We start from the raw sequence: 22,996 nt of genomic DNA on the forward strand, positions 1-22,996 counted from the left end.
GATGTGCTTCTCCAATTTCTGGCTTCTTACCGCACGCTACTTCATCTTCTGCGGCCTTCCACCTCACGGCCGCGGGTGCCTTCGCTTGGCCGGTTCACCGCTGACGACCAAAATGGAGTCCTGGCTGCATCTTACGACACCATGGCCAATGCCTGTATGAAATCCAGATGGACACGGGTGTTGCAGTGCGTCATTCGGACCAGCTTCGGCCTTGTGTGCTGGCAACACCTGTCCGGATGCCGCTATACCACCTTCGGCACTACCTGATGCTCGGGATACTGGAGTCTCTCATTACCCATAACGCAGTCCTCTCACCATCATATCGGTGCCAGCACAAGAACTGATGCCACCAGGAGACGTGCCCATGCAGGAACCAGATGACCATCATCTGTCAGAGCAACTCTACTCGCCTCCTTCTCCTACGGACGCGGACACATCGCCCATGTATCCTGTTATAACAACCGGACTTGCCGCAATGGGCAGATTGGTGCACAGGGCCCCAGCAAATTCGACCCCCACGTCTCCTGTCATCTCGACCCGTTATCATCGAGGACACTTCCGTCTGTACGGGAAGCCTCCTCCTCGAGACTTTACGGCCAGACAAACAACACCTATGGACGTTAGCAACCTACAGGCCACCTCCATCAAGACCTGTGCAAAAACTTCAAAGGGGGCAAAAGTGTTGTGACTCACCGATCTTTCAAAGTGCTGCCGCACAGTTACGTGCGTCCTCTACATGCGGCGCTGTCTGCCAGCCATGCAGCAGCAGTGCCACCTAAGCGGCCAGCCAGCCAGTGGCCACTACACTGGGACTCAGTTATGATTTGACTGTTAAAGTGTACACATGTTTTACTCTGTTTACTTGATCTGTGACTTTCATGTATTGCATCTTCCTTGAAATATATTTGTTAAACTTGAAGTTATTACAACTGGAATTAATCTGAAAATTTAAAGAAAGGGAATGTTGAAATTCAAAGATTTTAATTTCTTATTCAGTTTCAGAAACAAAATCCCTCAGTCTCAAACAAAAGTTCTATCAGTTTTGTACAATATTTTAGATGTAGAGAAATAACAAACAGAATCACTCCAGTAGTTTTGAGATAAATTAACAGAGGAATTTCGAACTCGTGGTGAAAATGGAGGGTCACATTCCATGTTTATCGTATCAGGCACATTATCATCAGAATTGAGATTGTTCACTTTTCTAGTTGGGTGGTGCTGATTGACTTTAATAGTAGTAGTTGCAATCTCAAAAAATTATATTTTATAAAGAAAGAAAACCTCACTAAAATGGACTCAAACCACACTTAAAAATAAGTAATTTGGTTAGTTGTGATTTTATGAACGAAGTTATACATTCCAAATTCCTCTAAGAAAACCCACTAAAATAAATTAAGCTGTAGCAAAGTGAGGTAATTAAAAAGTTACGGAAAAGAACTTAAAGAATAAATTGGATTATCTGTCTGTGAGGCATAGTAGTGTGATTTCAGGAAAAGCAGTTGGTGAGTCAGATGAATATTTGCTCTTACCTAGAATGGAAGGAAGTTTTCTTGTTTAAATCAGCTTGATGAGGTCTGTGACCTCCGCTCCACTATGACAAAAACACCAAATAAGACACTCATAGATGACTAGAACTGTAAAATGACTTTCAGTGTCTCTAGTGGTACAAATATAAACCTTATCTGTCTGTCAGACAGGTGTTACATTCTAAGTGTTAATATTTGTCCTTGAAACTTTGTAAGTAGTCTTTCACAGGATTGTTAGCATCTCTTTTCAAGTACCTGCCATGTCAGGTATTTCAGTTTATGGAAATAAGATTTACTGTATTTGCATTTGATGAAATTTGTTCCTCGGAATCAAAGATGTTCTCATGGATAAGGTATGTTTCATAAACTTCCACTTCCTGTAAAACAATAGAGAGAGACATGTATTTATTAATTTTTTCTATATCAATAAGATGTTAACTGATGTTATTAAATCTTGTAGTAATTTATCAATAAGATGTACGAGACAAGTATTTATTACTTAATAGAAGAAAAATGAGTAGCAGCCATGTTTGTGAAGCTAGCATACCGTATTTGTTGACATTTGTATTTATATTTCTGTATTACAAAAATATGTATGCAAGTGATACACCACTTTAAATATCTCTCCAAAATACATAATTTAGTATGGTTTTTTGTATTTATGTGTCAGAAATTTGTGATGTCTGCGGGGAAACATGTTATTTGTTATTTTTAGTAGTTCATTTAGTACACTAAACAGGTAATTACAACAAAGAAATTGCTTCTTTCACCTATTAATGCATGTTTTGCAGCACTAAAAAATTATTTACGACTATGTCATTAAAATTTGTCTGACTTGGTAGTTCTCTTTGAAGCTCATGTTCCAAATTTTTGCCTAGTAAATTGTGTACTGATCTTGTATTGCGCTGCTTTTAGATTCACAGTATGTGGCAATTATTTGCAAGAAAATAAAACTCAGGTGCAACATTTTCACAAAAGAAACTTGCTAGTAATGGTAATGGGGCATTTTTCGTAAATCTATTTCCTCTAATCATTTGAGAAACTCTCACTAGGCGGTGACATTTATGTTTATTCTAGAGCACTCTAGTGAGACATTGTTCCTATGGTGGATAGAATTGTCGATGCCAGAAACAAAAACCTTATCTAAACACTACCAAAATATTAATACCATTTGCTGATTAATGATGCATCAAAGCATAATAGAGATATAGAGAAACAGGTATTAAATAGTGAAGTGTCTGCCATTCTATTCATTCCCTTTTGATGTGAGCAGTAGAACATGAAACTTACGTTGATGTTGGTTGGACACCCTTAGGGTCTGCTATTTGAGCCTTCAGCAGGCTAATAAGAGATGAACCCTTCAGAAGCCATGCCACAGAGCCTCTACTACATAGAGCTAAGAGGCTCTTCAAGGTGCAGCCTTAGGAGTAGCCAATATCTGTTCGAAAATCTTCACTAGACATTGAAAGTTCCAAAATGTTGACTGTTATTATTCATGTGAGAAATATTCAAAATGCATCCTGATAATTTCTGTGTGTTGTTGAGAGCCATTAATTATGAGGCACATCTGCTCCATCGGAGATAACATACTGCACAGTCCTCGCCAAGAAATCATTGCTGTCACAAATTTTGTTTGATATTCCATATTATAATACTTACGTTAATTAAGTTAAATATTCTGCTGTTACAATGAAGTGCCATGAGTTATTTAAAAGTAGCTTAATTTAAATAGGCTACTCTTTTTAAGTACTGAAGATATGAAGTTGGTGATTCAATCATTTGTTTATCCATTGTGTCCCGTAGATCCCATCGGGAAGAAGATCCTTCAGAAATGTATAGTGAGTCATGATGTATATTAGCAAAAGACAAACAGATCTTAGAAGTTTCATCTGTAAACTGTATTAAAAATAAATTACCAATATACTGCTCAGTGCTATTCACACTTAGGCTATTTAAATTTAATAAACTATATTAGACAGAAAATTCCTTCTTTGAAAAAAGCTGCTGTCACATCAGTTTTACTACAAAGTTGCTATTTGTCTGCTATCAGTTGCTTAATTTTACTAATTTACAGTGGCGTTTTTTAAAGAAAATATTTTCTTATGTGTGTAAAAACTGTTCTGTCCACGGGCCCTAACTGCTTGTCATGCAGCTTTGTATCAGAGACTGTTACTTGTCTTTGATTTGTTGTGGATTCTCAATTTCTACCTTTAGGTTTCTCTAAGGATTTCAGACCTACTTGAAAATATGTGTCAACAGGTTATAGCAGAACACACACCATTTCCTGGAGGTCCCATTGCAATAAATTCTTTTGGTTTTGGTGGCTGCAACTCTCACACACTTATTGCTCCAAATCCTAAAGCAAAAGTAAATAATGGTACTCCTAAAGATGGATTGCCTAGACTAGTTACTGCGTCAGGCAGGACACCTGAAGCTGTGCATGCAATTCTCAACCAGGTGGGTATATTTCTTATTTACATTTGTTTCTTATGAATAACACAGTAATAATCCTTCATATTATCCATCATTATAATAAAAGTATTTCATTCAGCCAATGCACTGTAATAATACGGTATCTAAATTATGAATACAGAGTTACGTTTTCAGCGTATGTGAAATAGTACCTGTATTAAGAACAGGTTCTTTCATTGCAGTGATTCCTTTCTAAACACATTTATGGTTTTAGAAAATAAAAGGAATTCTTTTGAGCTTTTAAGAATATGTTTATGCCCACTCATATACTACTGTGACCTTCTGGTAAGAATCTCTTGACCCTTAAACTGAGTGTTGGTGCCCCTTCTCGTCCTTTCTCTCTCTCACTGCATAAAACACACAGTCTTATTTTGCAGAGAATGCTTAAAAGTTTTTGTAATAATATTGATCTGAAGATACTAATGAATAGATAGAAAAATAATTTAAGGAGAAAACAACTCACTGAACAGTTGAAACTCTCAATCATCAATAGGTGTGTAGTAACCTGCCGTTTACTTTATCTACTGCCTGCAGCAGGCATAAGTCAAGCCATTACAGCAAGCAAAGTGCACTCTGACTTTCAAATAGCTCACCCGCAATTATCCAAGGTGGGCCGCCAGGGTCAGCCTGGTCACTGACATCTGTCACCAGGTCCACTGTGTATGTGCAGCAGTCTCACCCTTTCTCTCTCTCCTTTCATAAAACACACAGTCCAATTTTGCAGAGAATGCTTAAAAAATTCGCCTACTACCCACATCAGGCATAAGTCAGGCCATTGCAGCAAGCAAAGTGCACACTGACATTCAAATAGCAGACCTCCAGCTACCCATGGTGGGCTGCCAGGGGCAGGTGCAGCACTACACCAGCAACCCCTGACATGGATAGTGTCTTTAGGAGGACATGCATGGGACTTTTGGCCTTCCATTGTTAACTGTGTTCGAGACGTGTAAACTGTTTTAATTGGTTTTTTGATGATGTCACTCCATAACACTTAGTGTAACGCATAAGTGTATCTATTTTATGGCTATGCATTACCTTGTGTTAGAACATAAGTGGCAATATGAAGGGCTGAATTTTCACGTGTTTCAGATTTGGTGTTTTTTTTTTTTGCTTTACGCCAGTCACTTCTGTGACAGCAGAAGTTACATTTTTGTCCCTATTGGAATGATTGTTGGATTCATTGATCTAAGTGCAGCTGCCAGTTGTTCCCCTGCTACTGCCATGCCTCAAGTGAATGGGCTACAGCCATAGTGATCGTAAAGAAAATGTTTGTTCAGCGTCAGCTCTGTGGTGACTTCAGGGTCACTATTAATGCACAGGCAGTCACAGACACTTACTCCATGCTTCACCTGGAGGAGTAGCTCACATGGATGACTGGAAGTTATTTCTTTTCAAGCCTACCTTCATATTATGTCAGACAAAGCATCAAAACTACTGCTTGTGGTTAGTATTCCTTTTGGACTCTGTCAGTATCATTGGCCAATGTTTGGCATCCCAAGTGTGCCTGTCATCTTTCAATGTTTCTTAGAACAGGTTACAACAGTTTTCCCTCATTGCATTTACTATCTTGATAATATTATCATGACAGGTGCTCCCATTGCAGATCACCTACGAAACCTCAGTTCTTTGTTTGCTGTTCTACAGGCCACAGGCCTCAAATGTAATCTTGTTAAGTTTCACTTTTTCCAGACATACATTGTTTATTTGGGTCATGAAATTTCCCAGCAGCGCGTGTGTACCACGGAACAACATGTTGCTGCCATTACAGCTTTGCTTTGTCCATCTAATCTATAAGAACTTCATGTATTCCTTGACAAAGTCTATCACAAATTTATTCCCAGAACACTACAATAGCACACCTCTTGCATCTGGTGCTTTAGGAAAGTGCTCCTTTTCTTTGGTCTGCAGCATGTGAGCTGGGTTTTGTGCAGCTTATGGATAGTCTTTGTCCCGTGCTGTGTTTGCAGCATTTCAACCCCTTTTGTGAATCTGTGGTGTCTGTTGAATCTGCAGCTGTGATACATATTATGTAAATTGATGGTTAAGGGGGGAGGGGGGGGGGGGGGGGAAGGAAAGGGAACAGATGAAAATACTGATGTCAGCTGTATCAGGACAGTATGTGGAATCAGCAGTGACAAGTGAAACTGTGTGCTGGACTGGAACTCGAATTCATGATCTCCCACTTACTAGGCAGCTACATTAACCATAGTGCCACCCAGCTGCAGTGTTTATCACAATTGTGCAGGCTATCTTGGTACGCCTCTTGGCTGACCCACATTCACAACCAGTGCCACCTATACACAGTCTCCATCCTTCTCTTCCTACTTGAATGTAAATGGATAGATAAAAAATCTACTCACCAAGTGGCGGCAGGGGAACACACACACAAAAGGGCTTAACTTTCACAAGCTTTTGGAGCTAGTGGCTCCTTCTTCTGGCAGAAGAGTTGAAGAGAAAGGAAGAGAAGTGAAAGAAAAGGACTGGAGAGGTTTAGGGAAAGAGGTACAGTTCAGAAAAGTCATCCAGAACACCAGTCAGGGGAGACTAAGTGGACAGGATGAGAAGGAAAGACTGATTATTGGGGACTGCACTGGATGAGAATGGAAAACCTGAGACTTTAAAGGTGGAAGACAGGGCAACATGCAAAGCAGAGATTACTACAAAAACATTGTGCATGAGTTAATAAGAATGAAAAGCTACGTGATGTAGGAAACTAAAATGGAGCAAAAAAAGGAGTAGTTACCATGAATAAATGTTGAGGTAGAAGGAGTTAACATAAATTAACACCAGGTGGGTAGCGAAAACCAAGGACATCAGCTGCAGCACCTGCACAATTTAGTGAGCTGGAATGTTGTTGCAGTACAAGTCTCTCTCTCTCTCTCTCTCTCTCTCTCTCTCTCTCTCTCTCTCTCTCTATATATATATATATATATATATATATATATATATATATATATATATATATATATATATATATGGTTATAATAGAGGGGAACATTCCACGTAGGAAAAATATATCTAAAAACAAAGCTGATGTGACTTACCAAATGAAAGTGCTGGCAGGTCGACAGACACACAAACAAACACAAACATACACACAAAATTCAAGCTTTCGCAACAAACTGTTGCCTCATCAGGAAAGAGGGAAGGAGAGGGAAAGACGAAAGGATGTGGGTTTTAAGGGAGAGGGTAAGGAGTCATTCCAATCCCGGGAGCGGAAAGACTTACCTTAGGGGGAAAAAAGGACGGGTATACACTCACACACACACACATATCCATTCACACATATACAGACACAAGCAGACATATTTAAAGACAAAGAGTTTGGGCAGAGATGTCAGTCGAGGCAGAAGTGCAGAGGCAAAGATGTTGTTGAATGACAGGTGATGTATGAGTGGCGGCAACTTGAAATTAGCGGAGATTGAGGCCTGGTGGATAACGGGAAGAGAGGATATATTGAAGAGCAAGTTCCCATCTCCGGAGATCGGATAGGTTGGTGTTAGTGGGAAGTATCCAGATAACCCGGACGTTCTAACACTGTGCCAAGATGTGCTGGCCGTGCACCAAGGCATGTTTAGCCACAGGGTGATCCTCATTACCAACAAACACTGTCTGCCTGTGTCCATTCATGTGAATGGACAGTTTGTTGCTGGTCATTCCCACATAGAATGCATCACAGTGTAGGCAGGTCAGTTGGTAGATCACGTGGGTGCTTTCACACGTGGCTCTGCCTTTGATCGTGTACACCTTCCGGGTTACAGGACTGGAGTAGGTGGTGGTGGGAGGGTGCATGGGACAGGTTTTACACCGGGGGCGGTTACAAGGGTAGGAGCCAGAGGGTAGGGAAGGTGGTTTGGGGATTTCATAGGGATGAACTAAGAGGTTACGAAGGTTAGGTGGACGGCGGAAAGACACTCTTGGTGGAGTGGGGAGGATTTCATGAATGATGGATCTCATTTCAGCGCAGGATTTGAGGAAGTCGTATCCCTGCTGGAGAGCCACATTCAGAATTTGATCCAGTCCCGGAAAGTATCCTGTCACAAGTGGGGCACTTTTGTGGTTCTTCTGTGGGAGGTTCTGGGTTTGAGAGGATGAGGAAGTGGCTCTGGTTATTTGCTTCTGTACCAGGTCGGGAGGGTAGTTGCGGGATGCGAAAGCTGATGTCAGGTTGTTGGTGTAATGGTTCAGGGATTCCGGACTGGAGCAGATTTGTTTGCCACGAAGACCTAGGCTGTAGGGAAGGGACCGTTTGATGTGGAATGGGTGGCAGCTGTCGTAATGGAGGTACTGTTGCTTGTTGGTGTGTTTGATGTGGACGGACGTGTGAAGCTGGCCATTGGACAGGTGGAGGTCAACATCAAGGAAAGTGGCATGGGATTTGGAGTAGGACCAGGTGAATCTGATGGAACCAAAGGAGTTGAGGTTGGAGAGGAAATTCTGGAGTTCTTCTTCACTGTGAGTCCAGATCATGAAGATGTCATCAATAAATCTGTACCAAACTTTGGGTTGGCAGGCCTGGGTAACCAAGAAGGCTTCCTCTAAGCGACCCACGAATAGGTTGGCGTACGAAGCAGCCATCCTGGTACCCATGGCTGTTCCCTTTAATTGTTGGTATGTCTGGCCTTCAAAAGTGAAGAAGTTGTGAGTCAGGATGAAGTTGGCTAAGGTAATGAGGAAAGAGGTTTTAGGTAGGGTGGCAGGTGATCGGTGTGAAAGGAAGTGCTCCATCGCAGTGAGGCCCTGGACGTGCGGGATATTTGTGTATAAGGAAGTGGCATCAATGGTTACAAGGATGGTTTCTGGGGGTAATGGATTGGGTAAGGATTCCAGGCGTTCGAGAAAGTGGTTGGTGTCTTTGATGAAGGATGGGAGACTGCATGTAATGGGTTGAAAGTGTTGATCTACGTAGGCAGAGATACGTTCTGTGGGGGCTTGGTAACCAGCTACAATATATATAAAAACAAAGATGATGTGACTTACCAAACGAAAGTGCTGGCAGGTCGATAGACACACAAACAAACACAAACATACACACAAAATTCAAGCTTTCGCAACAAACTGTTGCCTCATCAGGAAAGAGGGAAGGAGAGGGAAAGACGACAGTTTGTTGCGAAAGCTTGAATTTTGTGTGTATGTTTGTGTTTGTTTGTGTGTCTATCGACCTGCCAGCGCTTTCGTTTGGTAAGTCACATCATCTTTGTTTTTAGATATATTTTTCCCACGTGAAAAAAAAAAAAAAAAAAAAAAAAATATATATATATATATATATATATATATATATATATATATATATATATATATATATATATGTCTGCTTGTGTCTGTATGTGTGGATGCATATGTGCGTGAGTGCGAGTGTATACCTGTCCTTTTTTCCCCCTAAGGTAAGTCTTTCCGCTCCCGGGATTGGAATGACTCCTTACCCTCCCCCTTAAAACCCACTTCCTTTCATCATCCCCTCTCCTTCCCTCTTTCCTGATGAGGCAACAGTTTGTTGCGAAAGCTTGAATTTTGTGTGTATGTTTGTGTTTGTTTGTGTGTCTATCGACCTGCCAGCGCTTTCGTTCGGTAAGTCACCTCATCTTTGTTTTTATATATAATTTTTTTTATATATAATTTTCCCACGTGGAATGTTTCCCTCCATTATATATATATATATATCTAAAAAGAAAGATGATGAAACTTACCAAACAAAAGCGCTGGCAGGTCGATAGACACACAAACAAACACAAACATACACACAAAATTCTAGCTTTCGCAACCAATGGTTGCCTCGTCAGGAGAGAGGGAAGGAGAAGGAAAGACAAAAGGATATGGGTTTTAAGGGAGAGGGTAAGGAGTCATTCCAATCCCGGGAGCGGAAAGACTTACCTTAGGGGGAAAAAAGGACAGGTGTACACTCGCACACACACACATATCCATCCACACATACACAGACACAAGCAGACATTTGTCATATATATATATATATATATATATATATATATATATATATATATATATATATATATATATATATACACATATATAATTGAATGTTTCCCTCCATTATATATATATATATATAATGGAAGGAAACATTCCACGTGGGAAAAATTATATATAAAAACAAAGATGAGGTGACTTACCGAACAAAAGCGCTGGCAGGTCGATAGATACACAAACAAACACAAACATACACACAAAATTCAAGCTTTCGCAACAAACTGTTGCCTCATCAGGAAAGAGGAAAGGAGAGGGGAAGACGAAAGGAAGTGGGTTTTAAGGGAGAGGGTAAGGAGTAATTCCAATCCCGGGAGCGGAAAGACTTACCTTAGGGGGAAAAAAAGGCAGGTATACACTAGCACACACGCACATATCCATGGACAGGTCTGTATATGTGTGGATGGATATGTGTGTGTGTGCGAGTGTATACCCGTCCTTTTTTCCCCCTAAGGTAAGTCTTTCCGCTCCCGGGATTGGAATGACTCCTTACCCTCTCCCTTAAAACCCACTTCCTTTCGTCTTTCCCTCTCCTTCCCTCTTTCCTGATGAGGCAACAGTTTGTTGCGAAAGCTTGAATTTTGTGTGTATGTTTGTGTTTGTTTGTGTGTCTGTCGACCTGCCAGCACTTTCATTTGGTAAGTCACATCATCTTTGTTTTTAGATATATATTTCCTACGTGGAATGTTTCCCTCTATTATAACCATATATATATATATATATATATATATATATATATATATATATATATATATATATGTGTGTGTGTGTGTGTGTGTGTGTGTGTGTGTAGCAGGATTTGTCCAACAATTAAATTAGCAATGTTCTCAATGCTACTCAGCACCTCATCTGTTTTGTAAGTTGTTACCTTTACTCCTTAAATTATTTATATTCCATCAAAAGACTTTTCATTACCTATTGATAGAGAAATTTTCTATTGTGATGACTGTGGAAAATTTCTACATTGGATTAACGTAAATTGGCTTGAGCTTTACCTCAAAGATTTTATTATGAACAATCAGTTTATATTGAGACGGATATGTTTTGATGTATTTAATGCAACACAGGCTTTTAATATGATCATGGTTTTTTTTTTTTTTTTTTTTCATTGCATAGTTTTCTAGGCAGTTTTCTGGTACTAGTCCTTACTTTTATATCTCTTGTGCATCTCTTATAACCTGTGACTGGATGACCTGATGTCTCCTCATTTTACTATGGGTTTGTGCTGAAATGTAATGCCTTTGAATTTTTTATGCAGAAAGTCTTCAAGATTTTTTAAAATAAAACAAATGTTAGTAACATACTACATCTTTCTTCTTCATGTCTACTTATCTGAACTCTCTACCCCTAGGTGGCTCCAGAATGTAGCATTTAACATGGTGGTGTTAATGTAACTATGTTGATGCTCGAAAAAGAGCATTTTAGAATTGATTTTTGAATTAGACGAGTTTGTCCAATCAAATAACACTTGCTTGAGCTCTAGAATTTAGTGGTGTAATTTGTTTTTGTCTATCTTGTACAGTTTAGAGGTTATTAATGTTCAAAGTTGGGAAATTACCTTCATACCGGAAGGAGATTTCCACTCTACAGCGGTGTGTGTGCTGATATGAAACTTCCTGGCAGATTAAAACTGTGTGCCGGACCGAGACTCGAACTCGGGACCTTTGCCTTTCGCAGGCAAGTGCTCTACCATCTGAGCTACCCAAGCATGACTCATGCCCTGTCCTCACAGCTTTACTTCTGCCAGCATCTCGTCTCCTACCTTTCAAACTTCACAGAAGCTTTTCTGCGAACCTTGCAGAACTAGCACTCCTGGAAGAAAGGATATTGCAGAGACATGGCTTAGCCATAGCCGGGTGGATGTTTTCAGAATGAGATTTTCACTCTGCAGCGGAGTGTGCGCTGATATGAAACTTCCTGGCAGATTAAAACTATGTGCCGGACCGAGACTCTAACTCGAACTCTTCTTCACAGGAGAGCTTCTGTGAAGTTTGGAAGGTAGGAGACGAGACACTGGCAGAAGTAAAGCTGTGAGGACGGGGCATGTGTTGTGCTTGGGTAGCTCAGATGGTAGAGTACTTGCCCACGAAAGGCAAAGGTCCCGAGTTCGAGTCTTGGTCCGGCACACAGTTTTAATCAGCCATTAAGTTTCTTACCTTCATACTGACTGCTACAACACATGTTCTACATGTTGTCCATCCCATGCAGTGCACAACTGTAGTCGCCGCAACCACTCTGACTGCACACGGAGGAGAGTGTCTCCTGCAATTTGGTTACAGGCATGCTGTATGCGTTCCTCCAGGTGTCTCAAATCACGGATGCTCTCAGCATACACTGTCTGCTTAAGATGTCCCCATAGACAAAAATGAAGGGGCGTTAAGTCAGGGGATCTTGGTGGCCGCTCCACAGGACCACGGTGACCAATCCACTTCCCTGGCAGTTGTTCCTCCAACCATTCAAGGACACCAATGCCATAGTGTGGAGGGGCTCCATCATGCTGAAAATAAGATGGGAAAATGCTGTCAGCATTCAGTGTGGAAGGGAACACAAGGTCCTGCAGTAGCATCAGGTACTGTGGCACAGTTAAGGTGTTGTAAATGAAAAATGGCCCAATGATGAGGGTGTACTATATGTCACACTACACCATCACTTTCGCTGGACTATGTTCTCGAATTGGGGCAACCCAGTTCGGATTTGCGTCACTCCAGTATCAACAATTATGTCAATTAACCTTCCCGTTCAAAGTGAAATATGCCTCTTCGCTGAACAGTATGCCCTTGGCAAATGAAGGATCCAGTTCGTGTTGTTCAGTAGCCCACAGGCAGAACTCCAACCGGCGATCAGGGTCATCCTCATTAAGTCGATGTTGCATCTGTGGCTTGTAAGGATGCCACTTATTGGTGTGCAATATCTGGACAACGGAGGTTTGGCTTATTCCACATGCTAGGGCCACATGATGAGTACTTCATTTAGGACTTTTCACAAATGATGCAACAACCGCAGTTGCAGTTTCCTCATTGGTGGCAGTCCATGGTCACCCACTATGTGCCCTATCGTGAACAGAGCCCATCTCCTGGAATTTGGTGATCATGTGAGCCACCGTGTTGTGCGATACCGGTCCTCTGTCTGGGTGCCGTCTGTTGTAGTCAGTTGCTACTGTTCGGTACCTGCGTTCCCCTGATATAAGAATGATTTTGATTTTCTGTTCACGTGTCAGATCCATTTTAGATCACCTGGAACAAAGAGAGACATGAGTCGGTATCAAGGTAACTTTGAACATTAATAAGTTCTAAACTGTACAAGATAGACAAAAACAAATTACACCACTCAATTCCAGAGCTCAGGTGAGTGTTATCTGATGTGTCATACACTCCCGTTCCCATTAAAAAAAAAAACTTGAATACATTATGGTGGATTTCAAGTTGGCGGCCATGAATGACATTCACTCCAAAAGTTGCGGCATCACGTCAAACCTATGTTCCCATCATCACATTTCAATTTCCCCTTTAATCTTCCAACTTATGAAGGTGTCCAAGGACTTTTGACTTGCTCTATGTGTGTGTGTATATATATGTTTGTATTATTTATTATATTTCCTATTATTTTAATTGCTAATCTACTATTTTATGTTTAATGACAGGTTGAGTCTATGAGAATAGCAGATGCAGAGTTTGTGAGCCTGTTGCATGAGTTACATGTTGCACACATACCCGGCCATTTGTATCGTGGATATACCATTGTACCTGCAGTTTTAGGAAACTGTGGTAGGACAGTAGAGGTAGGTTTAATTTGTGTGTGTGTGTGTGTGTGTGTGTGTATATATATATATATATATAATTCATTTTTATTTTTCATGTACACTGTATCATTAGAAATTATTATGTAGTTCCAATGTTTTGTTGCTGAAGTACCAGCAACTTGGAATTGATAATTCTTTATTTAAATTTCTGTTACAGTTGCATGTACGAGAGTCACTCCAAAAGAAATGCACGCTATTTTTTTGAAAATCCATCTTTTATTCTACATGTTTGTAGGTTTTACAGTGTGTAGATACATCCTTTAGGAACAATATTTTCATTTCTCCACATAATTTCCATCCCTCTCAACTGCCTTATGCCATCTTGGAACCAGCGCCTGTATACCTGCACGGTAAAATTCTGGACCAACCTATTGGAGCCACTGTTTGGCAGCATGAACAAGGTAGTCATCATCTGCAAACCTTGTTCCACGAAGAGAGTCTTTCAGTTTCCCAAAGAGATGATAGTCACATGGAGCCAGGTCAGACTGTAAGGCAGGTGTTTCAGTGTTGTCCATCTGAGTTTTGTGATTGCTTCCATGGTTTTTTGACTGACATGTGGCCATGCATTGTCGTGCAACAGCAAAGCATTCTGCCTTTGCCGATGTGGTCGAACACGACTCAGTCAAACTTGAAGTTTCTTCAGTGTTGTCACGTATGAATCAGAATTTATGGTGGTTCCACTTGGCATGATGTCTACAAGCAAGAGTCCTTCGAAATCGAAAAACACTGTAGCTATAACTTTTCCAGCAGAAGGTGTGGTTTTGAATATTTTTTTCTTGGGTGAATTTGCATGATGCCACTCCATTGATTACCTCTTCATCTCTGGTGAAAAATGATGGAGCCATGTTTCATCACCTGTCACAATTCTTCCAAGAAATTCATCTCCACCATTCTCGTACTGTTCCAAAAGTTCACTGCGTAGCATTTTTCTTGCTTCTTTGTGGGCCACTGTCAACATCCTGGGAACCCACTTGGCACACACCTTTTTTAATGCCAACACTTTCAGTATCCTGCAAACACTTCCTTCCCCTAACCCAATGTAGCGTGACAATTCGTTCACTGTGATGCTTCTATCAGCAGTTACCAATTTGTTAACTCTCTGCACATTGTGTGGAGTGTGTGCAGTACGAGGCCTGCTGCTGTGAGGACAATCCTCAATATTGCTGTGCCCACTTTCATCACGTAACCTGCTTGCCCACCAACAAACTGTACTGCGATCTCCATACACTTTTTTCAACCTCTTGTGGATGTTTCCCACTGTGTGTGATGTCTTTAGGTTAGTTAGGTTTAAGTAGTTCTAAGTTCTAGGGGACTGATGACCTCAGATGTTAAGTCCCATAGTGCTCAGAGCCATTTGAACCATTTGTTTCCCACTGTCTCGTTTTCACAGCACAGGAATTCTATGACAGCACATTGCTTCTGATGAATGTCAAGTGTAGCAGCCACCTTGAAGATATGCTGTGATGGCGTCACTCACTGGAACAGGTTGAACTAAGTTTGAAAACAAGCAGGAATGATGTATCTATACACTGTAAAACTTTCACACATGCGGAATGAAAACTCTATTTTTACAAAAATAGTGTGCATTTCTTTTGGAGTGACCCTCGTAACTTATACTAGTGAGTAGCTTTGAACATAGCTGTTTATTTTCCAATTGGACCTGCACTAAAATTACATGTCGAAGCAAAATTCCACTAACATACTTGGATAATGGCCACACAAGCATAGTCATACGATAGATATGGAATGATCTTACTACATCATGATTTGTTCAACAGATGTGAATGTATCACACATGTAATAAAATCACTCCCTATGTATTGTATGGCTATGTGATTTGTGGACGTTACCCAAGTATGTCAGTGGAATTTTGCTTTGATAAGTACTTTCCATGTAGGCCTGGTATCAAAATGACAGCTGCATTTGAAAGTAGTCACCAGTATAAATTACATGCAACTGTGACAGAAATTTGAACAACATTAGAAATTTTGCTTATGTGCTTTTTAATGATAATTATATTTTAGCAGCCTTTATCAAATCCTAGAGAACCTGGTAGTGCTTTGCAGTTGCTAAATATGTATGGAATCAGATATCCGTCCTACTTCCTTCTGTGCCCTCTCTCTGTCCATCTCCTCTTCCAGCTTCTCTCTGACTTTGAGCCTTATTTGTTTCTGGAAACAAAACCTTAATTGGTATTTGAAGTCACTTAAACAGAGTGGGAAAATGTAGAACATCATTCGTATACGGGGTATGAGACAGACCTCTCCAGCTGCTGAATCTGTGAGAGGAATAGTTTCAGTGACAGTATTTTGCACAATTTTAATCTGTGTAGCATTACATGTTGGATTATTCAAATTCCATAGTAGTATCCTAATCCAAAGCCACAGAAGCTACTTTCTTATTTTCTGTTACAACCAGTTGCGAAGAAGAAACAAAACAGCACATTGTTGTGTAAGCAAATTTTTGTTTAAAATTATATATAAAGAGGAAGAATATGTTTGAGAGAAACCATTTGTTTAATGGTTTAAATGCCATGCTATTATAGTTAAAACCACATTTACATCGACCTCTACGTCTACATGGATACTCTGCAAATCACACTTAAGTGCTTGGCAGAGGATTCAGTGAACCACCTTCACAATAATTCTTTATTACTCCACTCCCTAACAGTGTGCAGAAAAAATGAACACTTGTATCTTTCCATGAAAGCTCTGATTTCTCTTATTTTATTATGATGATCATATCTCCCTATGTAGGTCAGCATCAACAAAGTATTTTCACATTCAGAGGAGAAGGTTGGTGATTGAAATTTTGTGAGAAGATACTGCCACATCGAGAAATGCCTTTGTCTTAATGATGTCCCCTCCAAGTCCTGTATTATGTCCATGACAATCTATTCCATATTTATCGATAATACAAAATGTGCTATTTTCTATGTGTTCTTCCCAGTTTAAGTCATTTACAGTTGTAATTCATAGGTACTTAATTGAATTTACAGACTTTAGATTTGACTGATTTATCGTGTAACTGAAGTTTAACAGATTCTTTTTAGTACTCATGTGGATGCCCTCACACTTCTCACTATTGAGGGTAAATTGCCAATTTTTGCACCATACAGATATCTTTTCTAAATCATTTTGCAATTTGTTTTGATCTTCTGATGACTGTACTAGATGGTAAATGACAGCATCATCAACAAACAGCCTAAGACAGCTACTCAGATTGTCTGCTAAATCATTTATATAAATAAGGAACAGCAGAGGGCCTATAACACTACCTTGGGGAATGCCAGAAACCACTTCTGTTTTACTCTATGACTTTCTGTCAATTACTACAAACTGTGATCTCTCTGACAGGAAATTATGAATCCAGTTGCATAACTTAGATGATATTCCATAGACAATCAATTTTATTACAAGCTGTTGTGAGGTATGGTCTCAAATGCCTTCTGGAAATCTATAAGTACAGAATCAATTTGAAATCCCTTGTCAATGCCACTTGACACTTTGTGTCAGTAAAGAACTAGTTGTGTTTCACAAGAACAATGTTCTCTAAATCTGTGTTGAGTATGTGTCAATAGACCATTCTCTTTGAGATAATTCATAATGTTCAAATACAATATATGTTACAAAATCGTACTGGATATAGAAGTTAATCATATGGACTGAAATTTAGTGGATTACACCCATTGCCTTTCTTGAATATTGGTGTGAGGTGTGCACCTTTCCAGTCTTTGGTGTAGATGTGTCATTGAGTGAGCAGTTGTGTATGATTGTTAAGTATGGTGCTATTGCACCAGCATACTCTGAAAAGAACCAAATTTGTATACAATCTGAAACAGATTGTCTTTATACAGTCAACGTCTGTCCAAATGTTTATTAAATAAGCAGGTAAAAATTTGAAGTAAATCACTCAAGAAGCTTGTGAGATTTTTGCTAACAGTGTTGCACCACTAAGTGTACAATGCTGTCAGTTTAGAGTTACCATTTTGCATCCTCATGTCCTGACTGACCAGCTGTCTGGGGGAAAATAAGCACACGTACTTGTAAACTATAACCTAAATACATGCAATCTGTAATAGCTATTATTACTAGTCTGCAAATGATGCAAATATTAATGTAATTTTGTTTAGTAGGCTTACATGCACATCTACATTTACAATTAAATCTGTACTCTGCAAACCACCATGAGGTGTGCGGCAGAGGGTATGTCCCCTTACTAGTTGTTTGGATTTCTTCCCATTCCATTCGCAAATGGAGCACAGGAGGAATGATTGTTTGAATGTCTCTGTGTGTGCAGTAATTATTCTAATATTATCCTCATGATTTGTATGTGACAATATAATGAAAAAGAGTTGCCATTCACCATATAGCTGAGATGCTGAGTCACAGAAACCACATCAAAAATACTGTCAGAAAGTTAACTTGCAGCCAACAAGGCATCAAAAATAGACACTCATGCAAAACCAACTCACACACAGATGAGATTGCAGTCATATGTGTGAGAGTTGTGCTTGTGTGTGTATGTGCAAGTTGTTAAGAGACAGCCTCCTCTAGCATTACTTTTCCTAAACAGAAGTGTCAGTACCATAGCTAATTTTGGAATTTCGAACAGGTCAATATTTTCTCAGCTGTTTTTCTAAAAAAATTCCGTATGATTTTGTACACAATGTGTTATATTTCAAGCTAAAATCCATAAAAAGAAATTACTTCTTTTTATTACAATTGATATGTACTAGCTCTGAATGTGAAGTTGAAATTATTTTTTTAGAAACATCTGAAAATCATCCTAGGATAGGGATCCCAGGATCTCTACATAGCAGCCAGACAACCAGTTAGCTATGGAGGTGAGCAGAGACTTCTGCTTCCAGGAGAATACTAGGAACTTAGGCTACTTATATTATTAAATCAAAAGAAAAATAAATAAAATAAAGAAATACTGAAATACACCAAGAACATCAGAAGAACTATCAACGCATTATAAGAGAAATATGGGTCAAAATAAACAAATAACATGAAAGTAATCAGAGATATGAAGCACAGAATCTTTTAAAAATTTGTACTTAAACTTGCATATTTATAACACAATGAAAAATAAAGAAAGATATTATATATTCTCCATATGACAATGCTGATTTTGAAAACAAATTTTGTTATGCCTTAGAAAAACAGTTCATCAAAAGTGAACTTCACATTAGTTATAAAAAGGGTGATGAGATCCAAACTCAGAAGTATAAAAGAAATTGCACTCCTTTAGATTTAGTTAATTGACCACTGAAATTATCGTGGATGGTGAACTTAAAGGTAGGCAGACAGATTAACACTGTATCCACAACGCTGTTCATAATAAAGGATGTTACACAATCAGACAGTTCAGATACTTTGTACGGTATGGACTGTTTGTACTATACAAATGATTTTAAAGCTGTCACAGCATAATGTGTACAAAATACAGTGCTACTTTACGGAAAGATATTTTGGACATGCACAAAAGGAACGGAAAAACAGAATCATGCAAAAATTCATTTAACACTCTTAAATTGGTGAAGTCTATGGTGCTGTACATCTTTTAAAAAGCTACGCAAATGATAAAAGATTCAGTAATTAACAACAGTTCAGTCTCTGTCAGTCTGAGCGGCCTCCCCTTCATCTTTCACCTTCCTCAAGTTCCAAAACCTAGGACAGATTCATATACATTTGTACATATGTATTGACAATACTAAAATTTTTAGATTTCATCATCTGAAGGAATGTAATCACTGACTAGCAATTGTTCCATAATTTTATAATTTTATCAAGTGAATTTTCCTTTTGAAACAATGTAAAAGTGAAACGATGTTATGAAACATTCCTTTGTAAGTTCAACAAGTGTTACATGGTGTCCTTATAAGATATTGTTTGTTATTATGTGCTGCCCAAGTTTGCTTACCTAGGTGTATCTTCATGTAGTAAATGTTCCTGATTAATATTCCATTACAAGAGGAAGAAAATTTCACTGCATTTCTTGTATTCTCCAGTGACTATCAGTACTGAAGCAGTAGGAACATTCTACAACCAAAAAATGAGGAGGACAGCTAACTATTCATTTGCAAACAAATCATAGTGGTCCACAGGTAGATTTAATAAATTTGAACACTGTATGAGCTTTCAAACTTTTGCTCCTTTTCTATTGGTGCTCTCTCTCTCTCTCTCTCTCTCTCTCTCTCTCTCTCTCTTTTTCGTTCTTTCTTTCACACACACACACACACACACACACACACACACACACACACCCTTGTGGCCACAGTGGTACCTGTGCAAGACTGTAATGTGCTTGTCATATTGCACATTGTAATTTTCAGTAGAAATAATAAATGAAATGCGAATTGTGTTTGGTTAGCTGCTTCCTCTTCATCTTATACACGAGTAAATTAAATATAACTTTCTGGTGTTACAGCTGAGCCCTCTGGAGAAGAAATTTTCAGTACATATACTTCTGTCACTGGGAGAAAACAAGTGCCACCCAGCCACAGTTGGCTCTCTAATGCAATTCGATATATTTTCTGCTACAATGAATGAATGCTTTCAAGCATTAATTCTTGAAGGAGTTGACTTGTTATTTGCTATATTTTCAACTGATGGAGATGAGTGGGCTCTTCGGAACAGCATCACTACCTCTGTGCAGGTATTTCATTGCAATTTTGTTATGTTCCTTACAACATTAACAAATATGATTTTCAAAACAGATCAAATTATTGCCAGACATTGATACTAAATTACATGTCTGCTGTGCACACACTATCACTATGTTAAACAGCATTAAATTTTCTCATATGTCTCAGTTATATACAAATCTGTTGTGTCTCATTCACTACAAACAATTAGCAGCAGTGCTATACTTATAATAACATGAATGCACTTGGAAGAGACATAGAGGCAAACAAATAGAGATATCATAATTAAAAGAGTTATGTGAAAGGAACTGTAATTGAGAAAATTTGATTGTGTTTCATTACATATTAAAGGAGACAGAATAAAACAGTGACAATAATATGTCAATAGTGCCAATTTTGATAAGTTCCATAGCAATTTTGTAGATGCATTTCATGAAATCTTTCTGCCTAAAACCTGCTGCATCATTGTAAAAAGTAAATTAAAATGAAGCACTGAAAGCATAAGAATCTCTACTGTTAGGAAAAGGAAGCTATGCAAAGACTTAAATTATAATAAAGAGATTATATTTATTCAATATCATACACATTAGAAAATTATGTTTAAGAATTTTATAAAGTTAGCAAAACAAGTAATAGAAATAAATCAAAGGAAGTGAAGTCTAACATCAAATCTGAAATTTAGTGTGTGAGGATGGGTACCAATGAAGATAATGAAATTGGTGGATAAAAACCTAGCTGCAATAGTAATTAATGTTATGAATAAGATTACTTCCAAGAAGTATCCAAATATGCTGAAATAAATACACTCTTCAGGAAAGGATCTTGTCAAAAATATTTCAGAGAGTAGTTACTATCTAATTTAAAAAAATATCATAAAACATTATATTATTTTGAACAACCAATTTGGTTTTAAGCAAAGAGAAAATACTCTAATAACTTTGTTAACAAGATTAGCACCTCATCAGACAGCATCATAAATTGGAGGGAATCTACTGTGACATCACAAACTCCTTCATCATAGTAAACCACACCTTGCTAATGCATAAACTGAAAGCTGACAGTGCCCCTCAAGGATCTATTCATAGCCCTATTCAATGTCTGTTCTGTGTTGTTGATTTACCCACCAAAGCTTCCAGATGATATATTTGTTTTCATTGAAAATGATGAAGCAGAAAAAATCCTTGCTGCATCAATAATTCACTTAAAAACATGGTTCCAGTGAAATGAACTCAAAAACACATAGTGTACAATTCAAGGTCCAACAGTCAAAAATGCCAGGAAATTAAAATCATCTGTAAAGAGAAGGGAATAACAGAATTAGATGTTACAACACTAAGAAAATTTAGATAATACTTTAGAATGAAATATACACATTGTGCAACTTTCAAATAAACTATGCAACTTTCCAGTTGTACAGCAAACATTGTGCAGTGCCACTTACATGAATACATGTAAAATTGCATACCACAGATATTTCAAACCAAGCCAGTAAAATGGTGTGGGATTATGTTTTGGGGACAACTTTAATAATACATCATGTATCCTGAATGTCCATAAAAAGTCTTCAGAAACAGTTGTGCTGGTTATCCAAGGGAAACATGTTTTCCATTACGCATAGCCGAAAACTTTTAACACTGGTGCTTACCCTCCCCTATACATGTATGAGACAATTACCTTTTTATACAACTAAAAATTGCTCTTGAAAGATATTTTCTTGACATATATGGCACAATTACCTTTTTATACAACAAAAAATTACTTTTGAAAGTTATTTTCTTGATAATTCATATACTACAAGAAATTAAGCTAATTATTTGCTTCCTATTCATTAGTTAAAATTATATTATATGTTCAGATTCCACAGCCTATGGGACTGAAAATCTTCAACAGACTAAATGATTATTTTATGGCACTAAAGGATATTACACCACAATTGGTACACTAAAAAAGTAACTATCGCACTTTATGAATCACTATTAATGTAATTAGTACCTTTAGATGTAGTTGATACATAGAAGATGGACGATGATGTTTCATGGTTCATTCAGCACTGGCTTGGAGTAACTGTAAAGTAAATTTTTTCATATTTAACATGTTTGATTCTTATCTAACTTTTTAATTTCTCTTTGCTTAACACAATACTGTTTCAGAGACAAAGTTCTGCTTAAAAATCCATAAAACTTCTCACAGTCTCTGTAATGTTAATTGTGAATTTTATTTTATCATGTCATGTTTTTGCTATAGCACACTAAGTAAGTGGTACCCTGGCTTACAATTACAAAAAATATTTGTGATACAAATGCTTCTGCCTCATGTTTTATTTCATTCTATAAAACAAAACAAATATTTTTTATTCATATAAGTAACTATAAGAAAATATATTAGTGGGAAGTATCCAAACAACCCAGACAGTGTAACACTGTGCCAAGATGTGCTGGCCGTGCACCAAGGCGTGTTTAGCCACAGGGTGATCCTCATTACCAACAAACACTGTCTGCCTGTGTCCATTCATGTGAATGGACAGTTTGTTGCGAAGTTTGGTTGCGAAAGCTTGAATTTTGTGTG

General features: G+C 38.4%; 1 protein-coding gene across 2 annotated transcripts in view; it reads left to right on the forward strand.

The window, feature by feature from the left end:
• The window catches only part of LOC124545218 (fatty acid synthase-like), a 435,708-nt gene that overhangs the window by 93,568 nt on the left and 319,144 nt on the right, over window positions 1-22,996 (forward strand). For both annotated transcript variants that reach the window (XM_047124086.1, XM_047124089.1), the window contains exons 8-10: window positions 3,786-3,983; window positions 13,621-13,758; window positions 20,215-20,442. In XM_047124086.1, the coding sequence (XP_046980042.1) occupies window positions 3,786-3,983; window positions 13,621-13,758; window positions 20,215-20,442 (564 nt within the window). The remainder of the gene's footprint in view (window positions 1-3,785; window positions 3,984-13,620; window positions 13,759-20,214; window positions 20,443-22,996) is intronic.

The sequence above is a fragment of the Schistocerca americana genome, chromosome 8, assembly GCF_021461395.2.
Source record: "Schistocerca americana isolate TAMUIC-IGC-003095 chromosome 8, iqSchAmer2.1, whole genome shotgun sequence".
NCBI lineage: Eukaryota > Metazoa > Arthropoda > Insecta > Orthoptera > Acrididae > Schistocerca > Schistocerca americana.